Source organism: Natator depressus, chromosome 20 (assembly GCF_965152275.1).
Source record: "Natator depressus isolate rNatDep1 chromosome 20, rNatDep2.hap1, whole genome shotgun sequence".
Taxonomy (NCBI): Eukaryota; Metazoa; Chordata; order Testudines; family Cheloniidae; genus Natator; species Natator depressus.
In genome coordinates this window covers 13033599-13046105 of record NC_134253.1, presented here as the reverse complement: position 1 = coordinate 13046105, position 12507 = coordinate 13033599, and the positions used below count along the sequence as shown (strand labels likewise).

At 61.7% G+C, this 12507-nt stretch overlaps 1 protein-coding gene across 7 annotated transcripts in view; it reads left to right on the top strand.

Annotated features, from left to right (window-relative positions):
- Positions 1 to 12507, top strand: part of ZNF385A (zinc finger protein 385A) — a 69947-nt gene that overhangs the window by 37431 nt on the left and 20009 nt on the right. The window contains exons 1-2 of one of the 7 annotated variants that reach the window (XM_074934837.1): positions 4731 to 4818; positions 5946 to 6013. The exons of 3 other annotated variants lie outside the window; for them this stretch is intronic. Coding sequence is in view for 1 of the 4 variants with exons in the window: in XM_074934835.1 (XP_074790936.1) it covers positions 5289 to 5372 (84 nt within the window). In the remaining 3 variants the exon portion in view is untranslated. Of the gene's footprint in view, positions 1 to 4730; positions 4819 to 5214; positions 5373 to 5945; positions 6014 to 12507 lie in introns of those variants that run through there. 3 more of the 7 variants (XM_074934835.1, XM_074934836.1, XM_074934838.1) reach the window with 3 other exon arrangements.

Genomic DNA, 12507 nt, shown 5'->3' with positions numbered 1-12507 from the left:
GAAGCAGGTATGTTTGGCACAGTTAATCTGAAAGGTGATGGGGCTGAGTGGATAAGACTTGTGTCTGCTGTAATAAGAGACTCAGATTCGGTTACCAGTTGGCTTAAACTCACCTTGTGTAACCTCACTATGAGCATCTCTGTAAAATGGGGGTCTAATACTTGGGGGAGAAGGTGCTGGTGAATATTGAGAACTGTTAAATGTGCAGAAGAATCCCTAGGAGTCAGTAGAGGTGAGACCATAACTGAGGCCATCTGGCTCCCAGCTTAGTGCACCTGGGGCAGTGTCTGGCTCAGTGTGTGCAGAGCCCTGCTTGGTACTGGGGCAGAACATCCACTGCTGAGTATTTTACAAAGCCCAGTTCCCTTGAGGGCTCCAGCCAGGACTGGAATAGTTGAGGTGGGGGCTGCGGTTCAGGAGTGAGGGGCACTGGCAGGCCTGGGGACATTGTGCTGGATCTGTTGCTAGGGTCCCCACTAAGCAGAAGGCCCTGCCGTGCTCTCCAAACTGGCTGCAGAACTTACTCAGCCTGAGGGCTTGGGCCTGCTGTTGCCCATCACCCTTGTCTCTGGGCATCTTTCTTCCACACCATACAGATCAGCAGCAGCTAGGGCACCTTACTGGGTCTGTCTCTCCTTTTTGGGGGGCTGCTTGGGGTGGGTCTTGGAGTGTTTGTCTGTGTTCTGGGGTCATTTGGGTTTGGTTTTAAAAGTTTTAAAGGTAGTTCCCAAAGCGACCAGTTCAGGTCTGTCCCTTTCCCTTTGGACTCTGCTGGCCTTTCCATAGCTTACATCCAGCCACCACTGAAATGCAGCCACCTCTGGGGTGAGTGTGGCACAGGCAATGTTCAGCAGACACAAATGGTGGGTCTGGCATCCATTTGGAACCCCAGGTAAGTGGGAAGGCAGAAGGGAGCCCGGGCCCCAGGCGAACACTGAGCTGTGGATCTGTGACATGGCCCAGCTTCAGAGCAGGGATGTGAGGTGGCTGTGTTGGGTGGCCGAGGCCCAGGGATCGGAGGCTGCTGGTTGTCTGCCCATAGGGTTAGTGCAGAGAGCTGAGCGCACCCAAGCCCACTGCTGACACCATAACCATGCAGCAGCTGCTGCTCTGCTAGGCACAGGAGCCCCTGCCACAGGACTGCAGCATGGGGAGGGGCCACTGGGACTCCTGCAGCTGGGGACGGGAGCGTCCTGCTGTCCCTGGCTGCCAAGCTTAGGGCAGCTCCCTGGGCAACATTTTATGTAAGGAGAACGTTTGTATATTTGCACCTAACTTGCATATGGGCATAAATGGGGAGCGTCTCCTGCAGGGGACCAGGTCTGGGGCAGTTCTGCCTCCCTGATGGCCCCAGCAGCTCCCGGCTGAGTTGGTCCATTAGTTCAAAGCATTAGGGGGAGTTTGTGATGTAGGAGCTGGAGCTGAGACCCTCCCCAAGCCCACCTTGTTGCCGAACGTCCCTCAATAATCCCTGCTGCGCTGGGCTGATCCAGGCAGTGACCAGCAGGCCTGGGGCTCTGTGGCTTACTAGCAACGCCCCAAGGCAGCTGGTCCCCCTCAGCGGTGACCTCCCCCATGCACAGAGCTGGCTCTCAGGGAAGACACATTTATTAAACCTGGTTCTGCTCTCTGGGGAGCTGGCCCAGGCCGGGCTTTCTGATCCCTGTCTCCTCCCAGCAAACGGCTAAGGAGGGGCCCCTCCCTCTTCTGAACGAGTTGGCGCCCATTAACCAAAACACTCAGAATACACCAGTAAAACAAACAGTGACCTCACCTCTGAACACAACCTTCCCCAAAGCACAGCCACTTCACAGGCACCGTTCTTACATCTGTCTCCCCTGAATGGGCACCCTTCCCTGGCCCAGCCCCGCGGGCTGCCACCTTCCGGAGGGGAATCGCTGCAGACAGCTGGGTGCTGGGATCAGAGAGGAGGATCATCCTAGAGAAGGCGACAAACCACACGGCACCCCAGCTGCACACAGGTATTTGTGACCAGGCTGGGGCCGAGGCTGCCCGGCTTTGGCAGCAGGGTGCAGCCTACTGGTTAAAGGCTCCATAGCCGAGTGTAACAATGGGACTGGGTCCTCTGCAAAGCACGAGCCTGGGCTCTCTGGCACTAAAAGCTCAAGCCACTGCCACTCAACTTAAAGGACAACTCCCTGCGGCAGATTCCTAAACCTCTCCATGCGATCTGGCCAGTGGAAAGGGACGGAAACCCATCTGTCGTCACGTGGGGTAGACAAGCACATAATGTGGCAGCTGCCCCTGAAAGGCAGCGTGGCAAAGTGGGTGCAGCTGTTTTAGAGTGCTGGGCTGTCTCCCAGCTCTGCCTGAAGTTCCCTTGTCCAGCCCCTCAGCTGTCTTGGGGAAGCGAGCTGCCTCCGTCGCAGAGGGGGGCTCTGGGGCCTTGGTGGTGAAGGGTGCAGAAGACTCGAGCACAGTCTGTAGAAGGGCTGGGAGTTGGCTGCTCTGCTCCAGGCTAGGGGCTGTGCGGAGCAGTGGTGTAGCTAGGACAGGAAATCTGGGTGGGCCCTGACTTTCAGGTGGGTAGGCAATGAAGGGGAGCAGGAGGGATGGGGGGCTCGCCTCCCCACACCCCCTCTAGCAGGTCCTTACCGCTTAGCAGGCACCAGAAGATGAGGCTGCCCAGGGCACACAGGCTGCGGGGTGCACCCACCGGGGTTTGAGCTCCAGCCACCCCTCCCGACCCTGGCTCGGTGTTCGTCCGCCCAGCTGGCCGCATCCCTCTCTTGCCAGCACTGTGCGCTGGTGCTCCGGTCTCCGGCCCCAGCACTAGCCCTGCCCAGACCCACCCTGACGCGGCACCCCCCCACCTGGGACGACTCCCTCCCCCACAGTCTGTGGATTCGGGGGGCTTTCGCCCTGTTTTGGGTGGGTCTGGATGCTAAGTGAGTGGGCCACGGACCACCCAGGCCCACCCGTGGCTACGGTCCTGGTGCAGAGAAGGACTCTCCATCTGTAAGCACTTCACTGGGCCTGCACAACAGCCCTTGACTGATGCACGAGTGTCATGAGCGCTGCCGGGCTGTGGCTGACCAGCAGGGAGCCTCGACAGCTGTGTGCCATGGGAAAATGCTGAATTAGGCTTTTTACAGTTTGTGAAAAAAGAGAAACCTCTGAACCCTGTTTAACGAGTCTCCATCAGCTGGCTCCCTGTATTCACTGAACTGGGGCTCACAGCCTGACTCTGGGCAACAGGACTTGGGCCGACAGCCCTGGGTGGCAGGGTTTGGGCCATGGGCAGCTCGGTTTGGGCTGTGGCTGTCAGGTGAAGCCCGAGCCCTGCCACGCAAGGCTAACAGCAGGAGCCCCGTGGCCCAGGGTTGAAGTTCTCCGGATCATCCAAATTTTTGATTATCCGATCTGGGCCCTGTCCCCTTAGATCAGACAAATGGGGTTCATGGGGTTCCACTGGTCCCTCCCCATATTGTGGTAGGGAAAGTAAAGTTCCGTGTTTCATTTTAATTGCAGAAAAACACAGATTTTTATGGGGGTTTTTAATGGGAGAATTTTTGGGGTTTTTTATCATGGAAAACTGGATTCCCTGCTGGTCAGCGAGCATGTAAGTGTGGGAGGAGAGGGTGCCCATTAGATGGCCCTGGGGATGGCTCAGCCACCTGAGAGCAGGACCTGCCTGTTGCTAACTCCCCTATCCCCACAGTGTCAGTGGTCTGCCAGGTAGCAGGGTGCTGCCGAGTTCCTGACTCAGCTGGGGATGGGGCAGCTCAGCTCGGCAGCTTTAGGCAGCGAGGACCCTTCCTGTCTCTCTCACTTGCGCTGGGGCCTGGGAGCCCCTGGCTCGGTGTGGGGAACCAGCCAGCCCTGCACAGGGAGGGCTGGGAGAAGCATGTGTTCATCAGGCCTCAGCCCACAGGAGGGACTGCTGTTGCTGTAGATCAGAGGCCCATTACATTAGCGGTTATGTATAGATTACAATAATATATGAGCTGTTGGTGGAGCAGACGCCTGGCTTCCACAAGGGCCTGATTAGATCATTATGGCACCCAGCCGGCTCCCCGCCCAGCTGCGCTAGCTACACCTGGGCTCCCCCACTCCATGCACCCCAGCAGGAGTGGCCTGCACCCACGCAGCAGAGGGGTCCTGTTCTAGCGCATTGGGGGGAGCTCAGGGCCCCCTGCTGTCTCTGGCTGCTGCATGGCAGGGGGGTCCCCGTGTGGGTCAGCGGTGGGGGGGAGAGTGTAGGGAGCAGGAACTTTGGCTCTTCCAGCCTGAAGGAACGAGGTCCTTGGGGGCTGGCGCTGCCCAGGCTGGGCGAAGGCCAGAGGCGAAGTGTTCAGGGAAATGGGTTGAGCCATCTAGGACCCTGCTGCCATGGGCACCAGTCCCGACCCCACAGTTAACCCAAGTCCCGCCTGGCAGGTAGGGCTCAGCCGCCATCTGGGGCAGGGCCAGGGGCGTTGCGTCTCTCAGGCCCCCAGCGGTGCAGAGAGACCAGGGGCCGGTTCAAATGCGGCCGGGGCAGTTGGGTCATTTGCCTCCCCAGCCAGCGCAACTCCGGGGGGGCGGATGGAAGTGCCCGGCCCCGCCGGACTGTGCCCCTGGGGCTGTACCGGGCTGAGCGCTCACCGCCCTGCCCCCAGGTGCCCCCCCCCGGGCTGAGCGCACGGCCCGGGCCGGCTCCCAGGGCGGAGCGGAGCTTGGCGGCGCGCCGGGGTGGGCGCCTCTTGCTCGCTCCGCCCCGGGCCGGCGGCTCCGCCCGCTGCCGGGCTGCGCCGGGGACTCGGCCGGGATCAGCGCCGCGGCTGGGGGAGCGTGGCGTCGCCCCCGCCGGGCGGGGTAAGGGAGCGTGACGCGTTGCGGGACCGGCTCGCCGGAGGCTGCCCCGGGGGGCGGCAGGTGTCTCGGACGGGGGGTGCGGACCGTCCGGCTCCCGATCCCCCCCACTGTGCGTTCATCCCCCAGGGTCCCTGCCCAGCCCCGCAAGGCCGGACGGTCGGACCCCCGCGCCCTTCTCCGGCCCCCGCTCCGTCCTCCCCGGCTCCCCGCATCCACCTGCACTCCTTTCCGCGTCCCGCAGCCCCCCCGCACCCCTCCCCGCAGCACACTGCACTCCGCTTGCCTCGCTGCAGCGCCCCCTGGCTCCCCGCAGCCCCCCTGCACCCCCTTCCCTGGCTCCCGCAGCCCCCCCCCCTTTCCTGATGGTGATTTTGCTAATGTATTTTTGAGACGCAGAACGTGTTTCCCGTCTCCTCTGTGCTTGGGTCCCCGGGAGTGTCACCGCCCCACACCCTGCTCGGGCTCCCTCCATGGGGACCTCCAAGCGCCAGACAGGCCCTCCTGCACCAGCGCTGCAGACTGCCCTGAGCGGAGCGCCCCACTTCCACAGAGAGGTAGGGATCCCCCCGTGGCTGAGCCACCCCAGCTCCCATCACAGCATCCAGCAGCTGGTCCCTAGCTGTATCTGGGACCAGCCCAGCGGTTTGATGTCTGCTCAGCCAAAGGCGGGTGGCTGGGTGGTGGGAGGTACCTTTGACTCCCAGGAAGCCCCAGGGGGTGCTCTCTTGTTCCACTTTCCTTGCAGCGCCCTCTGTGGGTTTTCACTGCCTACCAGGAACCAGGGGCTGTGGGAGGTTTGGAAACATGCGGTGACTCGCTTTGCTTTGCAGCCCCCAGGCAGATGGAGAATTGCCCCTGTTTTACAGCTAGGGAAACTGAGGCACAGAGATGGACTCACCCGAGGTCACTCAGCTGATACTGGCCTGTCAGGGATGCTGAGCCCACAAGATCCCAGCTACAAGGGGGCTCAACCTCTCTGGAAATCCATCCCTGGGACCCCCTGAGCATAGTGATCCCCTGCCCTAGCTACTGAACCCCACTCCTCTCTCAGAGCTGGGAACAGAACCCAGGAGTCCTGACTCCCAGTTCCTTCCCTAACCACTAGACCCCACTCCCCTTCCCCATAGGTGAAACTAGAACCCAGGCATCCTGGCTCCCAGCCTCCTGCTCCGTACAGTGACAGAAGCTCTCGGAGGTGAGTGCGTGAGGAACGTGCTGGGGGGGGGGACTGTGTGTGAAAGCGGAACCGCAGGGGTCTTGTGGGGAGCACTTGCCAAGAGGGGCCTTTCCCAGGCAGCCGTGCAAGCCTATCTGGGCGAAGAGCCCTCTGCTAGCCGGGTGTCTCTGCTAAAGCTCTCGAGAGTTGGCAGCTCTGGAGGTAATTCCCCTCCCCACCCCCAGAGGGGATGGCTCATGGCCCTCAGCCGGGGGCTGTGTGGGGAACTCAGCAGACCCCCCCAGTTCCACACACCCCCTGAAGGAACCATTATAAACCAGCCCTTTCTCTTTTGCCCCGTCCAGCTAGGGCCTAGTCCCTGCTTGCTGGCAGCAATTCCCCCGACTCTGGCTCCTGAGAACCCGAACGCTGCATGACTGGTAATTGAGCTCCAAATGCTTCAGCCTGCTGGCTCCTCGTTGCTGCGCCTGCTTTTAGAGGTGGGGTGAACTGAAGCAGAGAGAGGGGAAGGGACTGGCCAGGAAAAGAACCCAGGAGTCCGGGCTCCCAGGTCCGCCTCTCGCTGCTCCCGCACTGTGGTTTCACGCTGCCTGTTACCCAGGCTCCTGTCCAGGCAGCGCTGTTAGGATATGCCTGGACAGACGGCCAGGGGAAGAGGTGAGAAGGCAGAGCGATGCAGAGCCGCAGCTCTGGAGCTGCAGTGGAGGATGCTCTTGCGCCGAGAGGGGCTGGGGACAGAAGCAGACAGAGAAGGCAGAGTGCAGCAGTGCCAAGTCCTTGGGCTGGTTTCTTTGGAACAGGGGCAGGGGATGACTCGGGCAGGGCCATTAGCACATCTAATCGTGGCCAGGAACATGAAAGAAGCTGCCCCATTCCGGTCTGGGAGACGGGTCAGCGCCGGGGGAGCTATTCCTGACTCTGGGTTTATTCCAAGCCATTATGTACTAGCCCTGGGGAGTTGCTTGCTGGCTGTCGGTGACAAGATGTAGCTACATCCCCTTCCTGGTGGGCCAGCACCGTGCTTTATAGGCTGTGTGATGCCTGCGGATGCCACTGGCCTCCATTCTGCTGCCCCCATTCCCAGGGCTGGCTTTCTGCTGGGCGGGAGTGTGGGAGGAGGGGAATTGTCACACGCTTCCAGGACCCTGTGGATCTTGCTGAGCTGTGGAAGCCCAAGGGCTGCCAATAATGAGATGGGCTGGTTTAATGTGCCTGTGAAATCTTGCCAGAGCCCAAGGGTCTCGTGGCTCTTTGCGCCCCAGTGAAATGCAGCCACCTCTGGGGTGGAGCTCTGCAGGCAGCAGCGAGGAGAGGGGGAGCCTCTGGGAGAGCAGGCAGGAGCAGGATTCAAAGGGGGCCTCCCAGGCATGCCATGATTCTACCAGCCTGTGCCACTGTGTGGAATTGTATTTTGCTAATCCACTCGGGGTGCCCACACCAGGCACTGACCGAGAAAGACAGGCCTGGCGATGTGGGGGAAACTAGCCAATGATAGCGCATTCAAATATTACCCCTGGGGAGCTCTTAGCTCAGCCTCACTCCTTTAAAGCAAGTGAACCCAGTCCTCCCTCCCATGCCAGCCTGTCTCTTCCCACTGCCCAGGAAGCCTTATCTGATGGCTAGAGCACAGGACTGGGAGTCAGGACTCCTGGGTTCTATCGCCAGCTCTGGGAGGAGGGTGGGGTCTAGTGGTTAGAGCAGGGGGCTGGGAGTCAGGATTCCTGGGGCCTGTTCCTGGCTCATGCTGTGACCGTGGGCTCATCCCTTCATGTGCCTCAGTTTCCTCATCTGTCCCAAGAGGGTAGTGGAGCCTCCTGGCATCAGAGTACAGGGCTTTGTTTCCCCATTTGCAAAGTGCTGTGAGGGCCTGTCCCGGATCCCAGGATCAGTGCTACACCCCAGCTGTGGGATAGGCCTTTGGAGGGACCCCTTTGATGTGCCGGACATCTCACTTCCTCCAGGGCAGCCATAGGGCCTTCCAGCCTCCTGAGACGGACTGTCAGGGCTCTAGCCCTCCTGCCCTCTGAGCTCTGCTCAGAGACTCCACCTGAGCCAGGCTCCTGGTGCAGCCGGGTCCCCACCTCAGGGCCGGACGCCCCTCCATCGCCTCCCCCAGCCCAACTGTGTCCCCTGGAGCCCAGCACTGTAGTCCTCAGCCAGGGGCCCCACCAAGCTGTAGGTCAGGCTCTGTCTGTCAGTCTGCCCTCCTTGGTGAGAGCCTCAACTCCTTCCAGCAGCCAACTCTTATCCACACACCTTTGCTGTCCTTTGTTCTCTGCTGGGTCTGTGCCCAGCTTCCCTGGGGTGAGGGGGGGGAATCCATTTCCCTGGGGTGCTGGGAGTCAGCGTCCTGGTGTTTGGCTTTGCCATTGTCTTCACAGATTCATCATTGATGAGGGGTCGCCTCGGCCAGTCCTTTTTAATGACCCATCCCAACTCAGGCCGCCAGTGACATTGGTCTCCCCGCCAGCCCTGAGAGCAAACAGTCCCTTCCCCCACTCAGTAGCCATGTGAAATACAGGGGAAACTGAGGCACACAGGGCTTCCTAAAAACATTATTAAAATTCCCCCTTGGCGCTCTGGGCCAGGCGGGGAGGGGGTTTGAGCCCAGCCATAGGGCTGTGTGCGGGACTTGGGCCATGCTGCTGGGCTAGGCGGGGAGATGGGGGGACAGCAAGGCCGGCAGGATGGCACGGGCCAGCTCTTGTGCCCATCCAGTGAGGTTTGAAAGTCTTTGGCTGCTAATCGAGACGTGGCAGGAGGCTCTCCCCTGGGAGCGAGTCCAGGACTGGGCCGCCGTGGCTAGAGAGAGGAGGGACCCTCTGATCCCTAGGCTGGATTTCACTGTCACGGAAGGACATGGCAGGGCTGTGGGAGCTGGCTGCCCCTGTGATACTAGAATCCAAGGGACTGCCCCCGGCTGGGCCATTGACACATCCTGCCAATGATGGGAACAGCCCAGCCCTGGTGGGTCTGTGCAGGACCCAGTGGTAGGGTCCCTGTGATATCCCAGCTTGTGTATGTAGGAGATGTGCTGCCCCCTAGAGGCTGGGCCTGCTACTGCTGCTGTGTTGTGGAGCTGGAGGGCTTGGGTTCTAGTCCCAGCTTGGGGCTGGTAATGCCTGGGTGTGGCCTGGAGCATGCAGGACAGTTATAGGTCAAGGGGGCTGAGACTCTCGGTAAGCCCCTCGTCTGCCCAGGGGAGGGGGCTGTGACCCAGTGGCTTAGGGCAGAACTGACTACGGGGCGGGGATTAGTTCCATGCTGCAGGACGGACCAAGAAGAGCGGCTGAGCCTTCCCAGGGTGGATGGGAGCTCGGCACCCCTTGGCTGGCCTCGGCCCTGGGAAGGGGCACAGCGGGAACAGCGTGTCCCCGCGCTGCTGGCCAGGCTGGCGAGGCACCAAGGCTCCTGGACCCAGTTCTGTTCCAGCGTGGGCTGGCGGTGAGGACAGGGGCCATGTCAGGACTCTTTCCTGTCTCTGCCACTGGCTTTGTGTGACCCTGGACTGTGCTTGGACTGGAAGGTGGAGGACATGGGCATAGTCCCCTCTTACCAGGGTTCCCTCACCCTGGCCGAAGGGGATGTTGGTCTGGGAGCAGCAGGGCCAGGGCCCCCAGTGGAGGGAGCTGGTGCTGGGCTTGGTGCAGCCGAGGGGCCAGAAGCTGTGTGGGGAGCTCGGCCCTGGGGGTGCGGGCTAGCAGGGATCCCCACCCAGAGGCTGCAGTCGGTGTGAAAGGGCCCTGGCAGCCCCAGAGCTTGCTCCCTTCCCTGCATTGCAGGTCTGGGGCCTCCAGGCTTTGCTGCCACACATGCATCCTTCTCCCTCAGCAGCCAGTGGGCATCCCTCCACCAGGGCCAGATCCTCTCACCCCTGAGCGGCCCCACTGCAGGGGCTGGATCTGCAGGCTCCCAAAGTCACCTTTCCAGGCTGCACTGGACTGACAGTGCATCTCCCTCCTCCAGTGCAGGTGACTCTGGCAGAGGCCTTAGTGCTCCTGGGGTCGGGGGAACAAAGCTGGGGCTCCACAGGGCACGGTAGGTGGGGCGAACAGATCCAGGGCTCGGCGGGGTGGGGGGAAGCAGGTCTGGGGTTCCGTGGGGCAGGGGGGAGCGGAGCTGGGGCTCTGTGGGGTGCAGCAGAGCAGAGCCAAAGATCCATTGCAGGGAACATACAAGGCTCATTACTGTGGCTGCTGCCCTCCCCGCACCAGCTCTCTCTGTTTTAGCCTGGGCTGTGGCTGGCTGGGGGGGGGACAGGGGCCAGCTTGGTGGGTGGGGGCACAGGGGGCGCTTAGTTGGCTCAACTCACAGGCTAGATGAGGTGGAGGCAGAAATCCCTGCCCCCCACCCCAAATAGCACCCTGTAGTGGGGGTGCTGGGAGGGGCGATCCATGGGAGCTGGCTGTGTCGGGGAGGGTGGGCTGGGTGGGGCCTCTGACCAGATAAACCCCCTAATCCCCTGGGAGGGAGTGTGCAGATGTTCGCTCTGGCCCTGTGCCCCGTGGCTCAGCGCCCCCTAGTCTGCTGTGGGAGCCCCGTGCCGGATTAGCTGAGTGGAAATCCGCCTGCCGTGGTTAACCCTCAGTGCTCCTGGCTCTGCCCGTCAGCAGGACCTGAGGAGGGCTGGGGGCAATTAAATATTAGGAGACAGGTGGCCAGGGAGCCAAGGGGGCATGTGCAAATTACCGCCCAGGGCTGCATGGAGCTGGGAGGGAGATGTGCCCGTAGGCAGCAGCCTGGGCTCAGGACAGCAGGAGCCTGCAGCGAGACGGCCTCTGGGTCCTGGCGCAGAGAGTGCCAGGCCCATACCCAGGCTCTGTTGTGGGGGCTTGTGGAGGCTGCCCTGCAGCTCCCCTTGTGCTCCCCTCGGAGAGGAAGGGTGGCCTTGTGTCTAGCGCGCTCCTCTGTCCGTTTAGGAGACCTGGGTCAGTTCCCTGGTTTGCCACAGACGTTCTCTTTGAGTTTGGCCAAATCCAACCCGTTGCTCCTTTCCAGAGTCAGCCGCCCCATGGGGCCCTGCAGCCAGCACCCAGGGTCACACAACGGGGCAGTGGCAAGAAGGGAACCCAGGAGTCCTGACTCATCCCTGCTCTAACAACAAAGCTGCGCTCCCTCCCCTGCTGGGCATGGAATAGAACCCAGGGTCCTGGCTCCTTGCCTGCCTCCCTGCCCTAGTTAATAGGTCTCTGGGTCGCAGCTGCTTATCTGGTTACAAGGAACATTGGTGGGGTTGGTGGGATGTGTTGGGGAGGATCTGGGCTGCGAGGGTCCCAGTGTGGGGTGGGGTGTGAGCATGAGGGTGTGCCCAGCGTGGGTTGGGGCCGGGGGCATTGTCCTCCATACAGTACAGAATCGTGCTTTGTTCAGTTCTGTCTTACTTATGGCCCCTGTCACTGTGGCATCTGGATGCATCACAGGCTTTATCCCCAAACTCTCCTGTGAGGTTGGGCTGGGCAGGACCTGAGCTGGGCAGGGCAGGATAGGGCTGGGCTACGCTGGCCAGGGCTGTCATCCTCATGTCCCAGAGGGGAGCCGGGGCCCAGAGGGGCTGCCTGAGTCTCCAGGGCCACCAGGGCAGTCGGTGGCAGATCAGGAAGTTGAACCCGTTGTCCCACAGCCCAGGCAAGCCCTCTAACCACTGGGCCAGCCTTTCCCCATTCCCCTTTGTCTGCACCTTGTCCTGAGGCTGGATCCCCGGGTTCATGGCCAGATCTGGGGGCTGAGCGGGAGCTCAGAGGGGTGCTGGTGACCCAGCCAGGCCAACCCCAGCCCACCACTTGGGGCTGCAGCTGAGACTTAAATCCCCAACTCTGGTTGTGCAGACACGGGTGCTGCTGGTCCCCCTCCCCAGCGCTGGGGTGTGAACCCCGGGGAGAGGCTGGACTCCAGCTCTGAGAGCAGCACTCCGCCCCCATCCTCCCGGCTGGCTCCGGAACCTCTTCACTTCCTGTCCTAAAGTGGGCGGGGGCACTGTTGGGAGCTGTTTGAACAGCTGCCCTGTGAAACAAGTCCAGCTCCCAGGGGCTGGGGAGGAGAGGAGCCAGGCCGGCCACGGTTCTGCCCCGAAAGCCGGGGCTGGCCCTGAGTTCCAGCCCTCGCCGCACGTGAGCAGCAGAGCAGCCCCTCTCCTCCCGGGCTGCTGGGAAGGGCAGGACAGGGCCAAGGAGGGAAATTCCTCTCGCGCTAGCGAATGCTGGAACAGCTGCCGGGCTTGGCTGGGAGCGCGATGGCTCAGCTGCCCTGGTGACCTTCCAGCGCTCAGCATGGGGGAGATTGCGACTGCAGGGAGCCGAATGCATCGCCTGCCCCAGCCCCTCCAGCTCCTGGGGCCACTCAGCCTCCACGGGCAGCTCATGAGCTAAGCAGGGCACCTGGCATCCCTGCCTGCATGGGAGAGCTAGGAAAACCCATCTGCTGGGGGCTCAGCAGGGGGCGCTCTCTCCTCACTCAGAGCTGAACATGGTGAGGTGCTAGGGGGCGCTGTGCTGCAGGGGGCTGGATGGGGGGGC